The sequence below is a fragment of the Choristoneura fumiferana genome, chromosome 24 (assembly GCF_025370935.1).
Source record: "Choristoneura fumiferana chromosome 24, NRCan_CFum_1, whole genome shotgun sequence".
In the NCBI taxonomy this organism is placed as follows: domain Eukaryota; kingdom Metazoa; phylum Arthropoda; class Insecta; order Lepidoptera; family Tortricidae; genus Choristoneura; species Choristoneura fumiferana.
Genome location: NC_133495.1, coordinates 5,892,674 through 5,915,882, shown reverse-complemented (window position 1 = coordinate 5,915,882; position 23,209 = coordinate 5,892,674). Strand labels below are relative to the sequence as shown.

The window sequence follows — 23,209 nt, the reverse complement described above, 5'->3', positions numbered from 1 at the left end:
AGCTGAGCAGGAGTAGCAGGACCAACCCCACCAAATCCAGTTAGCTAAGGCTAATTATACCAATATGTATAGTGAAATTACTTTTTTACAACCTTTTCTTCAACTTGCCCTGTTTGTTGGGTAAATTTGACCCACTTCCTGTAGTCGGATTGGCTTGAAATTTGGCATACCTAAAAATCTGGTGACAGTACAATAATCTGACAGTGACATCCTGATACTCTAGCCAGGATCGTCTCTGCAGGATAGAACTCCTCAGCAGTTAATGGCAGCGAATTGAAATTCGGTACAAAAATGTACTTTGGATGACAATGTAAGTACAGTCAATAAAAAGTACAGTCCAAAAAACTTGTGTTTTTTATTTTATTTTATTTTGACTGGATGGCAAACGAGCAAGTGGGTCTCCTGATGGTAAGAGATCACCACTGCCCATAGACACCTGCAACACCAGGGGGATTGCAGATGCGTTGCCAACCTAGAGGCCTAAGATGGGATACCTCGTGCCAGTAATTTCACCGGCTGTCTTACTCTCCACGCCGAAACACAACAGTGCAAGCACTGCTGCTTCACGGCAGGATTAGCGAGCAAGATGGTGGTAGCAATCCGGGCGGACCTTGCACAAGGTCCTACCACCTGTATTAACTTGTATTAAAAATGTTTTTTTTTTTTAACAAAAACTTATTTAATGTTGAAAACAAAAAGTATTAAATTATTAACTATGTCGATGGCCAATCTGCAGTTAAGGATGTAGTGTCAGTGTTTTACTTAAATATGATGGTGAATGATCCATTATCATGAGGGTGTAGGTTGGTGCTGCTCACATCTCCGGAATCACCCACTAGATATAGAAAGAGTAAATAAAAGGATCCTTTTTTGTCAAGATAACACCCCGGATAGAATAAATAGTTAAAATAGAGTTCTTTAAACTGCAGCATGAGGTCAAAGTATTCTACTCATTGGCGTGCATTCGGTCGATTTCAGGGTAGGGAGTTGGTAGTTTGCGCCACAGCAGTAGCGCTGCCTGCCCTACTGTGTACTCAATGCACGCCATAGACTACTTGTATATATGCACACAGTTGCATATATACATGTATGATCAGATCAAACTTTGAATTAACAAATTAGTGTTGTGCTTATGAGTTGTTTTAGTAGTTTTACTTTTTGTTTTAGATTTGTTCTCATTAGTATTCTACAGAACATGGATAAATAAACCTTATTTTATTATATGAAGTTGTACAGACAACTTCACACACACTGACTCACTTCACTTCACTTTTACACTGTAAGCAGATGTAAATATGATTTCAATAGATGTGTTTTTCAAACTTTTGGCTTTCAAATTATTTACGGTGTTAGTTTGTATACCACATATAGATATAATTATATTTACTATGCACTATTTATGGTAGACAGCAATGTCTTTTCTTTGTGTACAGCTATCACCAGGCCAGTAGTGATTTGTGGCATTTAGTGGCTCTGTATACTATAAATAGTGCATAGTAAACATAATTATATCTATATGTGATATACAAACCTAACACCATAAATAATTTGAAAGCCAAAAGTTTGAAAAACACATCTATTGAAATCATATTTACATCTGCTTACAGTGTTTTGAATATTACTGGTAGGAAATTAGTGGCATCACTGAAAAAAAACTTGTAGTAAATGAAGCTAAATACCATGTTGATGGGAGGTTTTCTTTTATTTCGTAATTATTATGTATGTTGCACTGAAATAAAACAATTGCCTTGCCTACAATAACTTGAAAAGTTTTTCTAGTAAATTATGCAGGCCACAGGATTTAGGTCAACCATGAACTTTGACTTAAGGCAAAAGCAATTTATTTACTGTATAAATTTGCTTACAAGTATGTACAATAGTAGCTAATTGCTAATTTAAATTACAGAAACTTTCTGATCATCATTAAATAGGAATGAAAAATGTTTTAGAGTTGTCACTTGAGCTATTACTAGTTTACCAATGGGTTTCTATTCTATACTTAACTAGAAATATTAATTACTGTATAAACATGATTAATTGAAGGCACATTATGTTCACTAATTAATTAATTAATTAGAGAAATTAATGGTGTGTTGAATAGTCTATATATATTGGGTCTATATCGGCAGGTAGAAAATTTTTAGTCTAATTTTTAGAATTGATATAAAACAAACCTAACCTAACCTATAGAGTTCTACAGGTGACCATTTAAAAAATTATGATAATGTATGGTTTCAGCAGGGAAAAAAAATTATGACGAACAATAATTATGACAAACATTACATTATGACTAATACAATTATGGCAGTCGAAAAGATCCCCTATATATCAGATATTTGCATCTGAAGCCAGATGATGTAGCCATAGAGCAGACAACTAGGTATTCTTGCACATGTTGTCATGATAGTTTTGACCACTGAGTAATGCCGGATTCAACTGTATTTATACTTAACTTTCGGCGTATGTGTCGTCACAGCCTTAGTGTGTGCATGTTTTTTGTGTTTAGTTTTAAATGGTTCCCACTGAGATACAGCATTACGGCTTGCCGCAACATTATGCTGAGTGGGGTCCAATTGGTCTTTTCAATGTTTTTTTATTTATTATATCTTCATAATGTGTTTTTCTGTATATTGAATGTGTAAATAAATTTCTTTCTCTCTCTCATATGTTAAACTGTATTCATATTAAACACACTTGAACAGTACATAAGTACAAGTGGCTGAGAAAGTGGTCTGTGGTATAGTAGGCTTCTTTTGTTTATTGATAAGTACCCTGCTGGTGACTAGCTATTATACCTATACCTACTAGTAGAAGATCCATTGAAGAACAACCCTCACCAAACTGGTTAATGGATGTAACATATTTTATATTAAATTTAATATGTCAATAAATATATTGCATATGGGTTGTCTAAAAATTACATTACAAACACGGTGGTATAGGCACAGAATATATAATAGTACTAACATACAGAATGGCCATGCTCCGCCCCGCAACGGTTCGAGTTACCCCACACCTCAAGCGCAGATTGCAGGAAAACCGCAGGAAAGCAGTTGGGTGCGCAACGCGATGTATGTCGGCCGCACGGCACTAAGTTCGGGAGAAATTATTTTGCGAAATGGTAACGGTACCCTACCTAGTTCCTTTTTCTAAATAAATAATGATTTCTGAAATTATCGCGATTAATACACGAAATAACTACCTACCAAATAGTTTGTTTAAGTTTGTACTCGTATATCTATTGTAATTGAAAATAATAATGCTTAAATACACAGACAGACGCATTTTAAGTAGGTTTAAATAAATAGGTAAGATTAACGATTACATTTATTTGCACTATCTAAGTATATAAGTAATAAGTACCTTTAATTGTCATTGGTAGCACTTATTAGGGGTTTGGGATAGTCAGCCCTGTGTATCTTACGCACACATTGACGCGTGTACAGACGTCGTCATGCCTATGTAGATTCAAGAACGCGTATTTTGTACGGCGTGGCCACCGTGTGGTATAGGGTTGTCTGCAAAAAATCAGTCCTGAATTCCAGTTGTCGAATTTTGAGAAGTGAAATTTTGCTCTTTCTTTAAATGGACGGACTACAAACAGCTGCTATGCTGTATCCGCTTTTATCGCATGGGATGGTTAGTTGGGACCTCTCAGTCGCACATATTCACTTGCAGCAATATTTCACAAATGCATCTACTGATCTGAACTCAAAAAATTTGGTAAGTATTTTATGATGAGTTTTGTACATAACTGAATGCTACTGAATGTTTAGTGTTAGCAACATAAAATTTGGGTCAAGTGGTACAGTCAATTACAAAAATATTATTATTGGAATAATGCCAAAATGTACTGTTTTTGTAATTGACTTGGAACTCATTTCTAAAATGTTGAGGATGTTTATTATTTATGTATTCATGTTTATTATTATTTACCAATATATGTTTATGTATGTTGTTTACCAAGACTTGGATAAAAGTTCTTGGAGGATATTCATTTGTCCAGTTTATCAGTTAAATCACAGGACATGCAAATGAATAGGAAAAAAAATGTCATGTGATATAAAAGCTGTACTTATAAGAACATTTAGAAACATCTAGAACTGCAGTGATATCAGGCTTGTGTTTGTATAATTTCACAAATATTCAAAAGTAATATGTGATTTCACATTTTTTTTTTCAAATTGAATTTTATAATCATATAATATATAAAGTTCAGACAGAAAAAAATGCCACATCAATCACCTCACACATAAATATTATCAACAAACATAGCTAAAATCAAGGTATTGATTGCAACTAACCTAAATCAAACATCCTGTGCCTTACCTATCGTCAAGCAATCATCAACATCACTCCTAATACGCTTCACGGAAAAGGAATCCACGAAAACATGAAATACGTAGTTAGGAGAAACAGTATTCCAACAAAGTGCATTCCTAAATATTAGACTAACAGTATTTCACGGGCAAACAACTGTTTTGTCAAGCATAAACTACGTTTGCAGGCGATTCGGCTGTAACAACACTACAATCAAATTATGGCATATCAACATAATTTTTTACACAGCAATCAAACATCGAAATCATTTCTAGGTTAATCTGGGTGAAGTGGACGAAATATCAAGGGAGCACTATCGAAATTAAAAGAAGCAGAAACAATAATTTGCTACCAATAATGGCTAAAATACGTACGATAAATCATAGACGTGTGTCCCGTTCTCCCGATGTTTACAAAACCACCACGGCACTAGCTATCAAACAAAACAATCACAGAACAAACATATTCCGTTCATTAAAACATCACTGAAAATTGAATCATCAGGGGATTCTAGTGTCCTATTGATCTAAATTCATAGAAAAATTGTATAATATTTTTTATATCAATCCGTGTGGACGCCAAACTGCGGGAAAAACTACAGCGAAGTTAGCTACGCTTTGTTCGCATTTTCAAGGTCGTTCTACTATCTATGGTTACATGACGTGTCTATGCTTATTATATTGTCTATTGCACGGTCATAGAATGTAACTATAGACTGTAATGTACTGTCACGTATTTTTATCCTTATGTTGCCTAATGGTAAAATAGAAGTCTTGCGGAATAGGCTGCAAGAATCAAATTAAAATTATCTACATTGATAAAAACAACACGAGGCCGTATTGCCTAACGTTTCTGACGCTTGCGATCGCAATCAAATGACAAATTCCGCATACTAAAACTGTCACTAAAATACGATCGCGACGCGAGCGTCAGAAACGTTAGGCAATACGGCCCCTACCAACGGGCATTGGATACTTTTTTTAATTATGTTAATGAGACAGCAAAACGCCGCAAATATACAGGTCTCTCTAAAGACTACATATTTACAGCTTTTGCTGTTGAAACTTTGGGTCCATAGAGTTCGGACGCTCACAAACTTTTTGGACAATAAAAAAAATATATTCGAAATCACCAATGACCACAGGGCTTGTGCATTTCTCGCTCAACGTATTGGAATCACGATCCAGCGCGGAAATGCAGCCAGCCTTATGGGTACTTCCTCAGGGACAAAACTTGGGGGGATTGTATATAGTTAATTATGGTACCTTTTTAATTTAAAAAAATATAGATATTTATTTAAAAAATTGATGCCATTGAGAACGAAATAGCAGGCAGAATCTAGTAGGTCACACAATCTTATTAAGGCTTCGAGGTAAAATGCATAAAGAACAATAATTAGGCCAAATAGTTTGTATTTTTATTTATTTTCTTAGTTATAACTAGCGGTAGATATACACTTCTAAAACTTAAAATATAAACAATATTGTGTTGATAATTAACAATTTCTTTTCTGGTAGCCAAAATATAATGTAGACATTTTATAAGAACAAAACTTGTATATTCAGACGAATAATATGTACATTCCTTTTAGTTCCTCGTATAATTTCTTTAATTTAGATTTTTGTCATAACAATAATACTTAGCTTTTAATTATAGTAAAAGCATTCAATTTATTTAATTAATTCAACAGTAGGGATTTCAGATAAATCCTGCAAGTAAGAATGGTAACGTGACACCACCTACGGCTGTCTATCTCAGTAGGTCACTAGATACTTAAATAAGGTTTAAACAAGTGTTTCCCTCTATAAAAACGTATTTCATTATGATGATCTAAAATGGCGTAAGGGACACAAAGCTACTATTACTTCTGGCCTTTAAGATACTCAAAAAAATATTCACCTATTTAGTTAGGCACCATAATTTTAATGATGACATCGTTAATTTTAAGTGGATATCTGTCTAGGGCAATCTGTTGATTGTCCTGTTAGAAGGATAAGCAATTGAGATCTATGTTTAACAATGAAATTAATAAAACTATTGCATATGCTTAGAATTATTTGTCAGCAGTTATCTTACTAATGTCACAGTAACATGTGGACTAAAACTTATTTACGTTATTAAAAAACTAAAAAAAAAACCGCTAATTGAGTGCCTTAACTCAACTCGACTTACATTCAATCCAACTACATATACATTATAAAATTTAATCTAGTTCCAGTTTTCTGAATGATCCGGCAGTTGAATGAATATCTTTAGTTATATCATTCTTTTCAAGAGCATGCACATCGACACACATGTCATCCAATGCAAGTAACTCTTCTCTATGATTCAAAAGCTTTCGCTTTAGTTCTTCAATCATATCCCTTAGAGGAACCGTGCCACCATACTCCTTAGGTAAGATTGCAGGGTCAACGTGCTTGTTCAATTCTTCAGTGTTGCGATGAAACTGAAAAAAAAAGAACTTTTACTTTTAAAATAATAACTAGCTACTTTGTTTTTTTTATTTTAGTACTGCGATTAAAGTAACATTTCACGAGTAATTTATTTTAAATCATTTTTATACATTATAGATACACATAGCTCTTAAAGTGTAAAACAATGAACAATTCCCAAGTTACAAAGCGTATATTTTTCATTTGTCATTTTTAGCCATGATTTTCGGCTGTGGGTTGCATAAAACAAAAATTACTTTTATTGATGATAATCTCGACTGAATATCACGTTCTACGGTTGCGATATTTTTCCATACTGAAGTTAGCTGCATGTTGCTAAGTTGGTAGTTATACTTTTGTATCGTTGCTATTGGACTAATAGGACTGTCGATGTTCGCAATAAATGGAGTATGCATTCAAATCAAATTCAAATAAGTACATATTACTAAAATGTAAATTAAATGGGTGGCTTCAATTCTTACCATAACTCGGTCTTTTAGTTTGTCACTGAGCAGGGACACAGCAAATTCGAAAAACTTTGCTCCGTAGTGGGGAACATTTACGAAATGAGTGCACTTATGCCGCATCGGCGTGGAATTCTGTAACAGTAAACAACATTCTAAAAAAAGAGTAGTAAGAGTATAAAAGACAAATAGAATATAATCATTTTATAGATTTTTTTTATTACAATTCTTAAGTATATTTATACTTAAATCTATAAAAGTGTAAAATTTAGTTTCGTATTTGGTAATTATAATTTATAAATGGCTCTGCTCATTCGGGGACAATTAGCCAATGACAGATAAAAGATAGTATAAAATAAACAAGTCGACTATTGCTCGGTTAAATAAGTTTTTGGTAAAAAAAAAACATTTTTAATACAAGCTTTTTCTGCTGACTGTAAATACTTTTTGTTGACTGTACTTGTATTATCACCCAAACTACATTTGCATACCAAATTTCAAGTCGATTCCATTAACCGTTAAAGAGTTCCGTCCTGTGGAGACGCTCCTGGCCGGACTACCAGATACAATACACAATTTACATACCAAATTTCAAGTCCATCCAACTACTGGAAGTTGGTCCAATTTAACTTACAAGATTTGATTACAGACAGACGGACAACGGGACAAGTGAAACTAAATAAAAGCTTGTAAAATACTATACGCCCCCCTCACGTATCGGATTATTCGGCCAATGAATATCCACATAATGGCCACGAAATCATTGAAGGAATAAGGAATGTACTTAATAAGGTAAGACGTAAAATAATCGACTCCTATCGTAGGTACGCCTAACCTAATCAATGTCATAAATCGTACAATCGATTATGATTTAAATTTGATTAGTAGAATAATTGAATAAAATGATTGTAATTTAATAATTAGGTACATATATTACTTGATAGTTCGCAAAAATCGGATTCAGAAGTCTTACCGCTATTTAAGCTGAATTTAATTGATTTCACTATACCTATATGGTAAGGGTATTTATTTCACATTTTTTACAACACAATTGACTATTTAATCTAATCGTGGTAATGTAATATAAGTATGCCAAGTAGTAACACAATCCTGGTCGAGTAAATTTTATATTGTGATTAGTTTTTGGAATTGCAAACCATTATCACTAGGAACTTCACACACACACACACACACCCGTCTAGCCTACTTATATTTTCACAGGTTAATTTTGTACAAAATTCTGCTAAGCTAAATGCTGTAAAACTGAGTACGATCTACATATATTTTGTCTTTTAATGTGACGACATCATATATGATATTCATACTTTTTTCACTATTTTTATTAATGTTCCAAATTTCAGAATAAATAAAAAGTAAATATGCAATTCTGCATACGGTAAAGTGGGGCCGTTGGAACACCTCTTCACGTGCATACAGCTCCACGCACGCACGTGATGCAGAAGACGTAGTTTTAGCGGGCCTTACCCTTTGTTCACAGTTCTATTTTTATATTTATTTGGTCCGAGATTGAAATCAATAAGAACAGACTACAACAGGCACCCAAACTTTGGGGCGTTGCGGCGCTCTCCCATCAGGGTACTATTTGCGCATCTAGACCTACATATGTATTTTTTTTATATGGGCGTCGCACGTAAATTTAAACCTGTAAAAGGCAGTTGCATTATTTAAAAATTGGAAACCCCAAATACTACAAGATTTACACAAAAAAAAAACAGTGAAAGTTTTTTTTAATGGTTCAAGACGTTTTCTGCCAAAGTGAAAATTTTAATTTCGAATTTGACGTTTTAATTACTTAGTATCTTTTAAGGATTATGATTTTATATTATTACCTGTATACAGTTAAGCATGGTGCGTACGTCTGTAAAGGACCAAAGAGAGACGTGTGGCATTTGCATGCCAGCCTCGTCGTTTACATGGGTGTAGCCCAGGAGTTGAGATCTCGGTTCATCCAGAAGAAGCTCCACGATTAAAGAATGGACACGAGCCATCACACAGCTGTCGTACAAGTGGGGGTCAAAGCGGCCTGTGGAAGTAGCGAAGTTATTTAAAACGTGGTTATAATAATGGGAGTCTTCAGAGTTTAGCTGAGAAATATTTAAAATAATCTATTAAAAAAAAGTATTGTCTTTGAAATAATTTAAGGTCAGTCTTAATGAATCAGAATAAGAACTGGAATTCCTTAATTTTTTTTTAACTAACGCTGGACTTTCGCAGTTTCATCAAATTTCAAACGTACTTAGCGAAAAAGTAACCAGCGACGGAACTACTCTTTAGCCAAGAATTAATTAAGTTTAACAGATGATGGCATATTACAATTACCCATGCAAGACAGCACCACCCTTCTGCCCTCAGCATCTCGCTTTGGTAGTGGTACGAGGTAACCTGCGTCAATCACAGCTGCTATCTTGGGATCCAGAGGATCTAGTTTCTGGAACCAGTGAGGGTAAACCTGACGAAGAGTGAGGTAACGTTCCAGCATGGCACAAGCTTGCGGGACGGAGTATTTCTTGGTTCGAAGAAACCGCAGTAGAAAGGGGGTATCTGTAAAAACAAGTAGTTTATTTTTATCGAACAGCTGGCAAACGAGCAGGCGGGTCACCTGATCGTAAGTGACCACCGCCGCGCATAGACACCTAAGTACAGCATTATTGGGACTGCCGCTGCGTTTCCGGCCTTGCAATAGGCGATACACTAAAAAACATAACTCTTTTTGCACCTGATTTCGGAGATTTATTGGAGTAAATGGTAAGGAATTCGAAACATCTAATACTAACAGCTTTGAAGCCAATTTAAGGAGAATTTCAATTGAATATACAATTATTTTATTTGATTTCATAAACCTTGGCTTTTAAAAGTAACTAACTAAAACATTAATTAGCTTACCAGTCCTAGACTTTTTGATCGCTGGATGCTTCTCAATGAAATGTCTCATTTGCGATAAAGCATGTTCTCTAATGGCAGGCTCTTCTCTTAGCTCCAATCTAGCTCTTTCTCTCAGTTCCGGAGGTAATTCTCCTGTTTCCCTCTCTTTCGCTTCCAGGATTTGCATGCGCTCATCGTCAGTCAATCTCGGGGACTCGGCTATTTCCGCCTTCGGCTCGTGTTCCCTTCGGCTTTCAGGTTGGAGGACTGATGTTGCCATTGCAATTTATCTGTAACAAATTGAGTATTTTACCGAAAAGTTACACATGCATATTTAAGTGTCTTGTCAAATCATAAGCTTATTTTGAAAAAAGAGAGCATATGTCGTTTTTCTCTGGTCTTTTTTTAGTGTTAAGTACTATCAGCCCGTTCGGAGAAATCATCGAAGTTTTTTTTTAAACGTAAAAGATTTTCTATTACACGAGTACTATACGCGCCAAGGTGCTTGCGGTAAAACATTGACTGCAAAACCTGTATAAAGTTTACCCCACTAGCATAAACCACAAGCCAAACCAACTCGCAATTGCGACATAAGGACACGTGGCCGTTTGACTCGATTGCAGAATATCTGTTATTTAACATATGCAACAACAGCATTACGTCAAGCCAAGCCCTATCATACCAGGTTCTATTGAGGTCAGACGTGAATCCAGAAGGGAATAAGGGAAAATGGCTGGAAGATGCTAGCACTACACTTTTACAGCGGGTCACGATGGAATTATTCTGGTATTTATAAAATCAACATGAAAAATTACGAATTTGTTTACCCCATTGGTTGGCTAAACAGATAAATTCACTTATAATTATAATTAGGTATGGTAGGTGTTTAAAATGGTGATCGCTAGCTAACGTTATTTTATTATTATGCCTTACAAAACTTGTATTGCTTTTCTTGTTTAATCTAAATGTCGTTTAAAAATTATATAGTTTTATTTTTAACAGTGTAGTAATAAATTACTGAACCTGTGAGTGAGACACACCTTTGGCCTCATCTACACTTTACATCAGATGAGATAGGGATCAATCACGATCAGTTTTATGTAAAAAAAAAAAGTATAGTACTTAACTGTTAAATAAATCCTATGAAATGCAGTTGGTCAAATGAAACATTTGCCATAATAAGTGCATATGAATTATATACATTTATTTAGTAAATACCTATATATATTATAATTGGCTTACTAAGTTAATCGGGACAGGAGATTAAACACATCTAAAACAAACGAAAAAATTCTAAGAATTACAAATTAGGGTAGAGCCGCCAGTTATTTTCACAATTTTTTCACGATATTGTCTAACAAAAAGTAAATTAAAATCGAAACGCTTCAGTAGTTAACTAGGTTAAGTTCAAGTAGCACGCTCTGAGAATCGCATTAACATCACAATGCTCGATGTTAATTGACTGCTTGAACGCGTCGCAACCGCACGGTATGTGCAATGTCAATATTGATTTTAAAAACAGGCTTTTCGAATTTGCTTGTTTGATTAACTTAATAGATGTTATACGATGAAAACCGGTTTTTAAAAACTAAACTAACTTTTTTTCGCATATGCAAATTTGAGTAAATCTCCTAAAGGTTTTTCAGTCCACTTTTCACTATTACCTACTAAGTAACAGTCAAGATTAGATCTTAATGAAGCGGTACAGTCACCAACATCAAAATCTATAACAAAGCGTGGATAAATGTTTGATACGACTTTATTTCTAGGGCTGGTAGGACGTGTGAGATATTTTTGCACGTTCCGCTGCGGCAGATATTAAAGCAGGTGATGTACTTCAGTGGCGCGGGCTTTATACAGACAGATTTTTATTTTTGTTAGAAAACTGCGTGTTCAATTTAATTGCCTCCGTGTATTGACTTTTTCCAAGAAATGAGACTTACCTACTGAAACTCTTAAACGTAGCAGATAACTTGACGGATTATGTCGTTAACATAAATAAATAATAATATATAGTTAGTTTTATACGCTTCAGTCCTTGACCTGCAGGGCTACTACGAAACTCGAAACTCGAAGTTCGTTTCGTGCGGCCCCTCTCGCTCTCCTATTAAATAGTATAAGTGTCAGACTCAGAGGGGCCGCACGACACGAACTTCGAGTTTCGTAGTAGCCCTGCTGCACTGCACCGCTAACCTTTGAAAGTTATAAAGTGAAAGTTTTTGCATGCCAATAGAATTTATAAATTGAAGGTCAAACTCAAACTAGAATATTGGTAAATATAAATAGTTGATAAAAAATAATGAAATGTAAGTAAACGAGTATTACTAAATTACATTTCACATAGGCATAATTAGATAATAGTTAGGTTACACATAATTCCTGTTTTGATCAATCGTTGGAAAAAGCAAGATAGATTTTGTTTTTTTTTTACCTGATTTTTGTTCAGTTATATTTAATTCTAAACTGGTAGACTTTGCAAACGTATTTGACAGGGAAATTTCGTTCCATATTCGATTTACGTTGTATCGGTAACTACACATAAGTCAATTTTTTTAAGTAAAATGGAACTTACAATCAATAAAATCTACTTTTCAACTTTTATATAAAATTCCAAAAGGCATTCCAAAGCTTTATGCAGAATACCAATGGAAGAATTAACCCCCACATATAGTATAATATAGATGGCATAGAATATAAATAACATCGGATTCGGATAAGATCATGACGACAGAAGTCATTGTTATTCTATTCGATTTTATAAAGCGATTAGCAGTCAAGTAACGCGTCGCTTACCTTACGTTTGATGGCATTGTCTTATCATGCGAGCCATCTTGTATGCTTTAGTTCTTTAAATAAGGCACATTTTTGATTGAAACTTTAATACAAATGTTTAGATTAAAGAGTAAAAACGCATACTCAAATAAAGATTGAGCTTTTCTGAAATAAGTAGTTTTATTTTTAAACTTACTATCAAGTTTCAAGACTAGCGAGCAGGATGCTGTCAATTAGAAAATTATATACATACATACATATTACATTTGCATTTGCAATGCCAGTACGTAGGCAGAGAAATGTTTATCAATAGTCAAGTATCATACAAATAAAACGAACTCAAGTGCACTTGTATTATTTTATGCGGTAGGTATTCAAATCAGACTTTTGGAAAGTTGAAAGTTGAAATATTTTTTTAATATATCCTGTTTTAAAGTTTCGTCGACTTTGGTATTGTAATATTTGAAGAAAATGGGAGTTGCAGGATTTGTTTAAATAGTTTCATAGTTATAAATAAAATTAATAAAAATACTCTAAAAAGAAGATAACGGAAGCACCAAAACATTAAACTAATTCTAAAAAAAAACACTAACATTAACTTAAAAAAAAAAAAACAACTCCAGCCAGCTTCGCACGAACTAGTCTATGTCATAAAAAAGTTGCAGACTATTACAAAATTCGGCCATATTTGTGGGGTGAACGCGCCTATAACGGACAATCGCGCACGTCGCCCAAGCCTCGGCGGCCAAGTTGCACTGCGCGGCCGGCGAGCCTAACGGTACGCTCCCGAAATATTGCATTGCGACACAGCCCTCCAAGTACTTTATAAGTAGAGTATTGCCCTTAGCAGGTCTTAATACGAGTTTTTATAGAGGCGGATGACCTGAGCCCCGTGATTTTCGAGCATTTCCCAGTGCAGTGGTAAATTGCCAAACGCACTCCTCAATTAGCTTTGTTAAGTTTTAAATACCTACCTACTTGTTTGTGTAATCCTTAGAATGATGCCAGTAGAAATCTAGAAATGTAAACGTAGGATAGTGTAGTGACAGAACACAAAAAGTTCACGAGTTGCGAAAATGCCCTTCCAATACCTAATTTTAAATTTAATTGATATGATAAATTAATTTCGGCAGCAAATAGTCACGACTATTACAGAAACATGATTTGAGTTATAGAATTTGAATTGCTGTGTATGTATAATTATAACAACAATATAGGCACGTTATTAGACCAAAAATTTAATTTAATTTTGTATGTTGTACAGTCACCAGCATTAATATCTGCCACAGCGGAGCGTGCAAAAATATCTGACACGTCCTTCCGGCCCTAGAAATAGAGTCGTATCAGATTTTTATTCACGCTTGTTGTGTCAGACATTGGTGCTGGTGACTGTACGACTTCATTATTTTATAATAATTTTGATCCTAATGTTGTATGTTAATAATACGGTACTTATATGATTATTAGATAGGTTGACTCGTCTTCGTCACATATAACATAATGTAACGCTTACATAACAACTTCTTGTGAATAACGTAGTCACGCTATCTATGGCATAATCTAAGTAACTTGATTAGGTAAATAATAAAAACTGTGACTAATTTAACCTAATGAAACAAAACATAAATGACCGAAACAATTCAGTAATTTCAGTAGTTGCGGATGTCACTCAGACAAGTTGCTACTTTTAAATATTTTTACAGATTAAAAATGGTTTTATAGTTTGAAGAAATACGTTAAAAATGCACAGTATTATTAATTATACTATAGCTCAGCTTACACGTAACTACAACACAGTACAATAACTCTTTATTGAACACCAACACATAGTAAGCAGTATAAAAAATATATGTATGTACACAGAGATTTTTCAAAGTAAGCAATAGGCAATATAAATAAAGGTAATATTCTATAATCCTTTTAATCATTACATGAAACATTAAAATAAATTAATAATGATATCTTATTGTGCATGGTTTGAAATGTAGTTGATAGATATTGCACAAGATTTACTAGAATTATTGGAAATTATTGGTTGTCCTTACAGAATAGCTCACGTTATGAACTGATAAATAATAAATAAATATAGAATCATAACTAAAAAAGCAAATCATTAAAAAAATAATTGCTTAAATATTTTAGTACAAAAGTTATTTTAATTTTTCACCTATACAGAAGATAAACTGGATCTAAGACTTGTATCGGGGATTAGAATGAAACATACATTCTAATATTTATGTTGAACTTTTATCAGCGACCCTCCTTTTATAATAATAGAATTGGGCATATGCTAGCTGAATGAATATCTGATAGATATTCAATAATCAAGGCACTGAAGTTCAGTGACTGAAATAAAAAATACAATGACCGTTAAAAACTTGATTAAAAAAGTGGAACCCGATCGAGGTCGATGCACCGGAGTGGACCGTTATTCCCAAATTGCAAGTCTCGAGACCAGAAAGGGTTCCTTTAATTTTTAAGGAGTCATTTAAACTTTCAGACAATTTTGTAACGACCAGAGTACTCAATTTAAGACATTTGTCTAATGGCTACTTGCTGGAAACACATAAATCTCGAGTTTGCGTTAAGCTCAGTTTAGTAGTGTCAAAATGTATGGAACTGTCAAGCTTAAGCCAGGTTTAAAGACTAAATCTAGATTTATTTTTTCCTGCAAGGGCCTAAGTAAATGTCAACTTTTCGATACACTAAGTCTCTTTAATTTAACACTAAATATAATATTATGCTTTCTATGTGTTGGTATTCAATAAAAAGTTATTGTATTGTATTGAACATTATGTTTTAAATTCTGATAATCAAAATTTTACATGTGTTTGAAGAGGACACCTTTGGCTAGAAAACTAAGTGATTGATATTGGCAGCCATATTTTGTTTTAACCGGCACACGGAATTCACGTGCAATTAACATACAATGTGTCAGTGTGGTACTTAAAGCAATGTCCGTTTTACCTTCAATAAGATTTTCAGATACTTTCACCGATTGCTTCAATGTTAAAACGAGCAGTGGACTGAAACTTGCATTGGACCCTTTAATTTAATATGTATGCACTTTTTGTTTTAATTGTCAGGCTGGACTGGTCTCTTCCGCAAGCCGCACATGGCTTTTGATCGTGTTCCAACCGGTTATATAGTGGGTTATTTTATTATAACAAAAAGCGAATAACGTGAGGTTTCTGAGTTTATTTTTACTGAGAGGCTCAGTAACCTTTTTGGTCGCTATAATCTGTCCAGACAAAATTACATTTTAAATCAACTCGCACGGACAATGTGACCTTTATTAATTAAATAAACTTTTTTTTCTCTTCTTGTGATTTTGGCAAAAACACAGAAACGTGCAATATGAAACCAGTTTGTTAGGTAGATCAATTTTTATTAGCCTTATTTATTAGGAACACAACGAATGATAATTGCATTCGCTTCGTAATGTAACATCTAATATCCACTCCACAAGACACTGGTCATAACGTGAAATTCCAATGGTATGTTTACACTGACTCAGACATTTGTATAGCGCTCACGTAGATAATTCATCTATTAAAATCGTCTTACCCGTGTCACTCTTTTGTTGTCCACTGAAGAGCTCATTAACAGCCATACAAGGGTCAATTGTAATTGGCACAATGTGCATGGTCCTGCCTTGGTACTATAGGCCACTAGGAAAACGTTGACAGCACTGATTTATTTAACTGATACAAATGTAATGTTTCGCAGACCAAATATGTTATAACGATAGTTGTTAGATACTATACTTGTAAGGAAAACATTGAGGATAGTGTGTTTTTTGCAAAGCAAACCAAAGTAATTGCTCAAAATTATAATTATATTTATCATAAAATAAAAAAGATACTTAGTAGAGATCTTGACATACATAGAATTGTCATAAACATATTATAAAATATAAAAGTATATTATATCCGATTGGCAACTCAGCATAATTACCCAATCACAAAATAAATTGCCTTTGGATATATTGTTTGAAATTGAAATAAAAAATTGAAATTTATATGTTTAACAGAGAAGCATCAATTGATCCCTTGTTTTATTTACACATAATATGATCGGTAATTTCGATAACTTAGAGATCAGTCTGTTGGCTCGGTTTTATTAATCATTTATGTAAATCAGTAATCAAATTAATTATACAAAAAACTAATTAATATGAAAAAATTATCCGTAGATCGAATTTTGTCACGCGCGGCAACCACGTGTTATTCCCAATTCTATGGGACAATAAAACTCCGTAAAAAAACTGGCCTAACCAGAAATCAAGCTTTTTGCTTTAAAAAAAAACTTCCACCGAACATCCAACGATAACATCTGATTTATACATTTATGCTGATTGCGGACACCATGCTCTATCTTGTGCTTTAACGTTCAATTCTAATACTATATTCTATATTGTGTCACTTAAACAATAGAATTTTTGACTCTCACTCAACCACTTTGTTTTAACCTCTCGAAATTGCTAGCCTTTCAGTAAATTTTCGACTTTCTAGTCTACAGGTTTTTTGTATTTAATGTGTGCAAAATTGCGCTTTTTAGTGATTAAGAGACAAAATTGGTTCCAAAATGTAATTTTACACCTACAACAGTGAAAGTAGCAAGCCGAGCAGAATGAGAGCGGTGAATCACTGCAGTTAACAGTAACCGACTTGTGTTCAACGGTGCAAGAACGTGTGGAAAACACCTTTATCCGTAACTGTTGCACCAAAATTTGCAATTTAGAAAAAAAGACGGTAATTATCTAAACATACCGGACCGATTATAGAGCGCCTTACCCTAATATATTTCTCGTCTCCGACCGTGTTGCTCGACAATACTGGCTGTTCGTTTGCTTCTGAGACGAATTGTAAAAAAATGAATTTTTAACCCATTTTCAGTCGAATTAACCTTTTGGACGCCAACGACTCATTTAAATACGCACCGCAGGTTCTACGCCAACGACCTATATACGTCCATTACTTCAAAGCAAAAGCAACCTTCGTTCAATTGTGTTAAGGTTCAATTTTAGGCATTGCAATATAGAAGCCTGGCGTATTGGGTGATGTCTTTTGTATTTGAGGTGGCGGCGAAAAGGGTAATAGTACCGTCATAAAAAAAAATCTGTTTAATTTGTTTGTAGATTTTTTTCCATTTCATTTTGCCTCTTGATTATGATTGATTAGTTTAAACCGTTCCTGACTTTTTCCCTTGCAGTTGAAAAGGTTTTTTGTAGAGGAACATTTTATGGCTGAAAAAAAAAATATTTTTGTGGCGTCGTTCGCTATGATGAAATTATGTTAAAATAGATAATTTTGCAATGGCCAAAAGTGCCTTAACAATGAGATTTACGGGTGACTATTATTTTTTGTTGGACTTACGCCATTGTGTTCTCTAATCAATTCAGTGACCGACAAAAAAATTAATAGTTTTACATATTACCCAACCTATACACCCTTGCACGTTTCACGTGCAATAACGTAACCACACGTAACGTAACAAAGTAAACAATGACGCTTTAATTAAGAACGGTTTGGACGCTTTTCGCCGCTCTGGGGTTTAAAACTTTTCTAAATTAGTTATTTTCTTTAAGTCTTTCTGTGATACCAAATCGATAATGATACTAATATTATTGACCATGTTAATGGAAAACATTGGTGCCCATGTGCTAACCAGTCGCTGTCACAACCGCCATTGCGCTAAATATACTTAAGCAACCGCTAAACGTTTCGACTTCGACGGCCTTGGAGCGACATAACTTAAAAAACACGGCCAAAAGGCGTACACACCCAGGATAGGGTTCCGTAGCCATTACGAAAAAATCAAATAATATTTTTCTAAGGATTTCGTATTGTGTACCGAAATGTTATGCACGTATTGTGTTCCAAGTATAGGTATATTTTATACCTTAGGCTGCTATTTACTCTTAAACTACTAATAATTCTCAAGCAATCTTAGCCGCTATAATTTTCCTTGTAAATTTGATATATTTACTACCATTCTGATTTTTTCAAAATTTTCCACCCAACAGTTTAGATTTTAGAGGGGGGGGGGGCGATCGAATTCAATAAAAAATTTGCACTTTAAAGTTGAATATTTCGCAAACAGATCACTGAATAGAAAAATTGTCTTGGTAACACCCCAATGGTTTAAAAGATCTATCTAACAATACCCCACAATATAGGGTTAGTCGAGAAAAAAATCACCCCCACTTTACGTCTATGGGAGGTACACTAAAAAAAATTATGTGATATGTATGTATGTATGTATGTAAACTCTTTATTGTACAAAAAAAAAGTAAACAAACACAGATGACAAACAATGAAATATATGTACAAAGATATGTATATTCAATGTCTTGCTTTCTAGTACTGACGGTCTTTGAGCTTACCCGCGGACAGACAGACAGACAGACGGACAGACATGGCGAAACTATAAGGGTTCCTAGTTGACTACGGAACCCTAAAAACAGATACAAAACAAAATACAAATGTTGCTTCGTCATGATTACAATACTACGGTGATTGACATATTTCTAGTAATAAAATATCATTAAATAGATCATCAAAGAGTTTTAGTTCTAGATGACATTTGCTTGGCCCATAACCTATACTTAAGGAACTTTGCTAGTAACAAAATTATGGATTTTTGCGTAGATTTGAAATGTTCTAAATAATGGCGTTGGAGAGCTTGTCAAATATAGCCAACCATAAGGACCGGCAGGATTTTCAGGGTATCTATCCTTATAATTGTTAGTGTCTTTGTAACGTTCTGTGTACTTTCTTTTATGCCAGGGTGCCATATTGCATTCCCTTGCGTCCCCCTCCCGGCACCTAATAAGAAGCAAAGCTTCTTTTGATGTTGGTAAACTGAACATCAGAGATGTTAAGAATGGTACCCCTGGTGTTGCAGATGTTTATGGGCGGTAGTGATCTCTTACCGTCAGGAGACCCCCTTGCTCGTTTGCCATCCAGTCAAATAAAAAAAAAGGTGATATACACTGACGAGGTTTTGCGTCAAAAAACAATGCCTTACTCCCGCTATTCTGACTGCCTTTTCGTAAATTGTCTACTTAAAAATATCAGCCCTCACCAGGATAGGCTGGGATGATTTTATGATGTATTTTATTGTACCAAAAGTTGAAAGGTACACTTCTTTAGTTCACTCATAGCCAACACATTTCTCTCACACCACTGCCCCGCAGATGAAGTAACTCTTCCAAAAAAAATCCCATACCAATTTCTCTTTAATGATACCCCGCTAACAATAGATACTTAATGCTTTGAAAGTTCGGCGCGAGAATGCAACACGACTCACATCAAAAACTGGTGGGTACCAAGTGAAAGTTTCTTCAGGTACGTCACAACTTAATATGAAACTAGGTCCTTTTCCTCAGTAATTAAATCATGAGTTCCTCACCATTTTAATTTTTTTCCCGTGATTATCTCAAGGTGATTCGGACACGAGAGCAGGACCAACCCTACATCATCAGTAATTGATAATGGATCTTTCACAATTATATTAAGACTAGCCTGTTATCCGCGACTCCGTCCGTGTAGAATTCGTTTATCGCTATCCCGCGGGAACTATGCCATTTCCCGGGATAAAAACTATCCTAGTTATGTCCTTCCCCGGGACTCAAATCTGTGTACCGAATTTCATCTCAATCGGTTCAGAAGTTTTGTCATGATGGAGTAACAAACAGACTTACAAACTATAAAACCTCCACACTTTTGATTGTAGAGTGCCCAGACTATGCACTTTGTAAATAATTATATAAATTTTTTTTCAACGTTAAAAAAATAACTTTAATCTTACTAATACTGATACGATTATAGTCTTTGATAATAGTACATAGCCTTAAATAACTGAATCGGGTAGGGTTGGTTCTGCTCACGTCTCCCAATCAATCATATGTTGTTGCGTTCTATCGGTTCATTCATAGGTCACTATCTGTTTTAAAAAAATATATACCACGTTGAGTTTCTTGCCGGATTCTTCTCAGCAGAGGTTTTTCCGAACCGGTGGTAGATTTTTTTGACATTCATAAGTGCTTGTTATAGCCTAAATTTAATAAAGATATTTTGACTTTGACTTTGACTTTTGACTGGTATAGTAGGTAGGTAGGTATAGGTATGCTATTTGAGCAAAATTCTCATGCGAAGAATTTGACAAAAAATACAAAAAAAAATAGAATTTAAAGACATTTTTGGGATATTGACAAAGTTGCACGTGCTGAAATCTGTTCCTTATAGTCTTTGTATTCTAAAAGTTGCCTAGATGAGATCACTCTGAAGCGATAAGGTCACTTATTGCTTATCTTGGATTTTTTCTCTATGCTCCTTAAGCTTACTATAATAGTGATGTTCAGTAAAGACTAATTGTATTGTATTGTAATATTGTAGGTATTGTAGCCGATCAATATCCTTAAATGTCATGAAGTACCTATCTATTTTTATATACTTAAAAAGTTTTTGTTCATGATTTTTTTGATCGAGTAATATGTATGTAATTGTATGTATGTATGTATGTATGTAAACTCTTTATTGCACATAAAAATAAAAATACAAATACACAGAGAGGAGAATAAAGGCAAGCTTATCCCTAAGAAGGGATCTCTTCCAGCTAACCTAATGAAGAGAAGACAATTTATTATACAGAGAGGATAAGCTGACAGGTAAAATTACGTGCGGTGAAGAGAAAAACAGAAATACTCAAAAATAAAGAAAATAAATACTTACAAAATTATTTACATTAAAACAGACATAAAACAAGTAAAACATATTACAAAAGCGGACACAGTCTCGCCTCAGGTGTCAGTGTCAAGCCATAATTTATTTTATATAATTGTATTCTATTCTATCGTGTTTTGAACCGTTAAATAGCCAAGAATGATTGTCAAACCGCAACAAACCGACATTTAAAAAAAAGCGATCAAAAATTATGAAAATGTCAAAGGAACCCGGCCTTAGGTAGGATTCTACATACACGCGTTCTTTGAAGCATTGTAATAAAACTCAAATCCGCAAGAACGGGAAAACTAAGTGGCTCAAATGTTTTCTTATCTTGATTTTATTGAATATAAACTTCAATCCTTTAAGACAGAAAGGACATTGTTTTTTAAATCTCACATCGATAATAATCGACCATCTCAAAGGTTGACTGGTAGAGATCCCTTAAAGGGATAAGTTCGCCTTTGTACATATATCTCATTGTTTGTCAATTGTGTTTGTTTACTTATTTTGTACAAAAAAGAGCTTACATACACATACATAATATTTCCTATGAATAAAAAAAACCGGTCGTGGTTGTGCAAAAAGAGTGCCTAAATATACTCATAGTAAAAGAATCATTAATAGGTGCAGTTACCCTAAAGTTAGATCGTTTTGTAGTCTGTGCCTTAACATGTACATTTAAAGACTAGTTAAGTTAGTAGATACCTATTATAATATTTTCTTACCAAAAAATTCCAGAAAAATTCCAAGATTCACTATTAATTTATTGCACTGTGTAAGTTATGCTTAAATTAAGAGAAAAAAAATATCACACACTGGCACTAAATTTAAAACATATATTTATAGAGACACCGGGCGTCCGTATAGAAAACCCACCACACCGAGTGTCAGTTCAACACTGGCGTATAGATTCCTACCTAAGCCATCTAGTAGAAGCTGTACAAGCCTACTGCAGAAACAACTCTTTCAAAGAGTTGCAATATCAAGTCAATTTCAGTGTGATTTTATTACCAATTAATTTCACAGCAAGCGCGACACTGTAAAAAACCTTTTCAGTTGTCAAAGCGAGGGTGTTCCAATTTCAATATTTGAAACGGCGCGATTTCAATTGCGCGGGATTGGCCAAGCGACTGGTTCTGATTGGTCAATGGTCATCTCGTAGCATCGCGTCCGTTTTTCAACTTTCTCTGGCCTCGATTATGGGCTTTTGATTTTACATGAGATCACTCCTCAATTAACTAGGTATCTTCAATTAAGTATTGAAGGTTTTTGACGAGTTATTAACACATTGTCGCACGTAGCATCCATAAATTATTGTTGTCGCAAGAAACTAAACTGATGTTTATGTGTTTGATTGATGTGTTCTTGCAGCATCCGCTGGCCTTGTCATAGATTGTGGTTTGATCATTGTGCAGAAGCCTTGGGTCACGAAATTTGAATACTCATACGAGACTCATACATTATCTAGTTGTTGTTCTCTTTGTTGCATTGAGTTTGCACATTGGTTTGCACGGTTTGCACGAAGGCAGAAGATAAATAAATAATTGATTGTCTGTCATTTTACAATACAATGTCAACTGTTAAAATTATTTTCTAAGGGTTGACA

The 23,209-nt window shown here is 34.4% G+C and overlaps 2 protein-coding genes across 6 annotated transcripts in view; both read right to left on the bottom strand.

Moving 5' to 3' along the window:
- pds5 (cohesin associated factor B pds5) overlaps positions 1–4,933 on the bottom strand; it is a 31,968-nt gene extending 27,035 nt beyond the window's left edge. For both annotated transcript variants that reach the window (XM_074106256.1, XM_074106257.1), the window contains exon 1: positions 4,695–4,933. The gene's annotated coding sequence lies outside the window, so the exon portion shown is untranslated. The remainder of the gene's footprint in view (positions 1–4,694) is intronic.
- Positions 4,934–5,720: 787 nt separating this feature from the next.
- LOC141441518 (clavesin-2-like) lies at positions 5,721–22,718 on the bottom strand. 4 transcript variants are annotated; one of them, XM_074106283.1, is made up of 6 exons: positions 22,615–22,718; positions 10,121–10,389; positions 9,557–9,778; positions 9,067–9,260; positions 7,235–7,351; positions 5,721–6,766 (listed from the first exon to the last, which is right to left on the bottom strand). In XM_074106283.1, the coding sequence occupies exons 2-6, from the start codon at positions 10,377–10,379 to the stop codon at positions 6,524–6,526; spliced, it is 1,035 nt and encodes a 344-aa protein (XP_073962384.1). In that variant the 5' UTR covers positions 10,380–10,389; positions 22,615–22,718; the 3' UTR covers positions 5,721–6,523. The 4 variants fall into 4 exon arrangements, with proteins under 4 accessions (XP_073962384.1, XP_073962381.1, XP_073962382.1 ...); XM_074106280.1 differs by lacking the exon at positions 22,615–22,718 and adding an exon at positions 22,329–22,509; XM_074106281.1 differs by lacking the exon at positions 22,615–22,718 and adding an exon at positions 13,465–13,634.
- Between the last annotated feature and the right edge of the window lie 491 nt (positions 22,719–23,209).

What these genes read in the sequence shown, in the direction of transcription:
- LOC141441518 (XM_074106283.1), bottom strand. Translation starts at nt 10,379, where the DNA reads ATGGCAACATCAGTCCTCCAACCTGAAAGCCGAAGGGAACACGAGCCG. An exon ending in GATCAAAAAGTCTAGGACTG is followed by an intron (nt 9,779 to 10,120) that starts GTAAGCTAATTA and finishes TTGTTTTTACAG; the next exon opens with ATACCCCCTTTCTACTGCGG. An exon ending in AACTAAAAGACCGAGTTATG is followed by an intron (nt 6,767 to 7,234) that starts GTAAGAATTGAA and finishes TTTTTTTTTCAG; the next exon opens with TTTCATCGCAACACTGAAGA.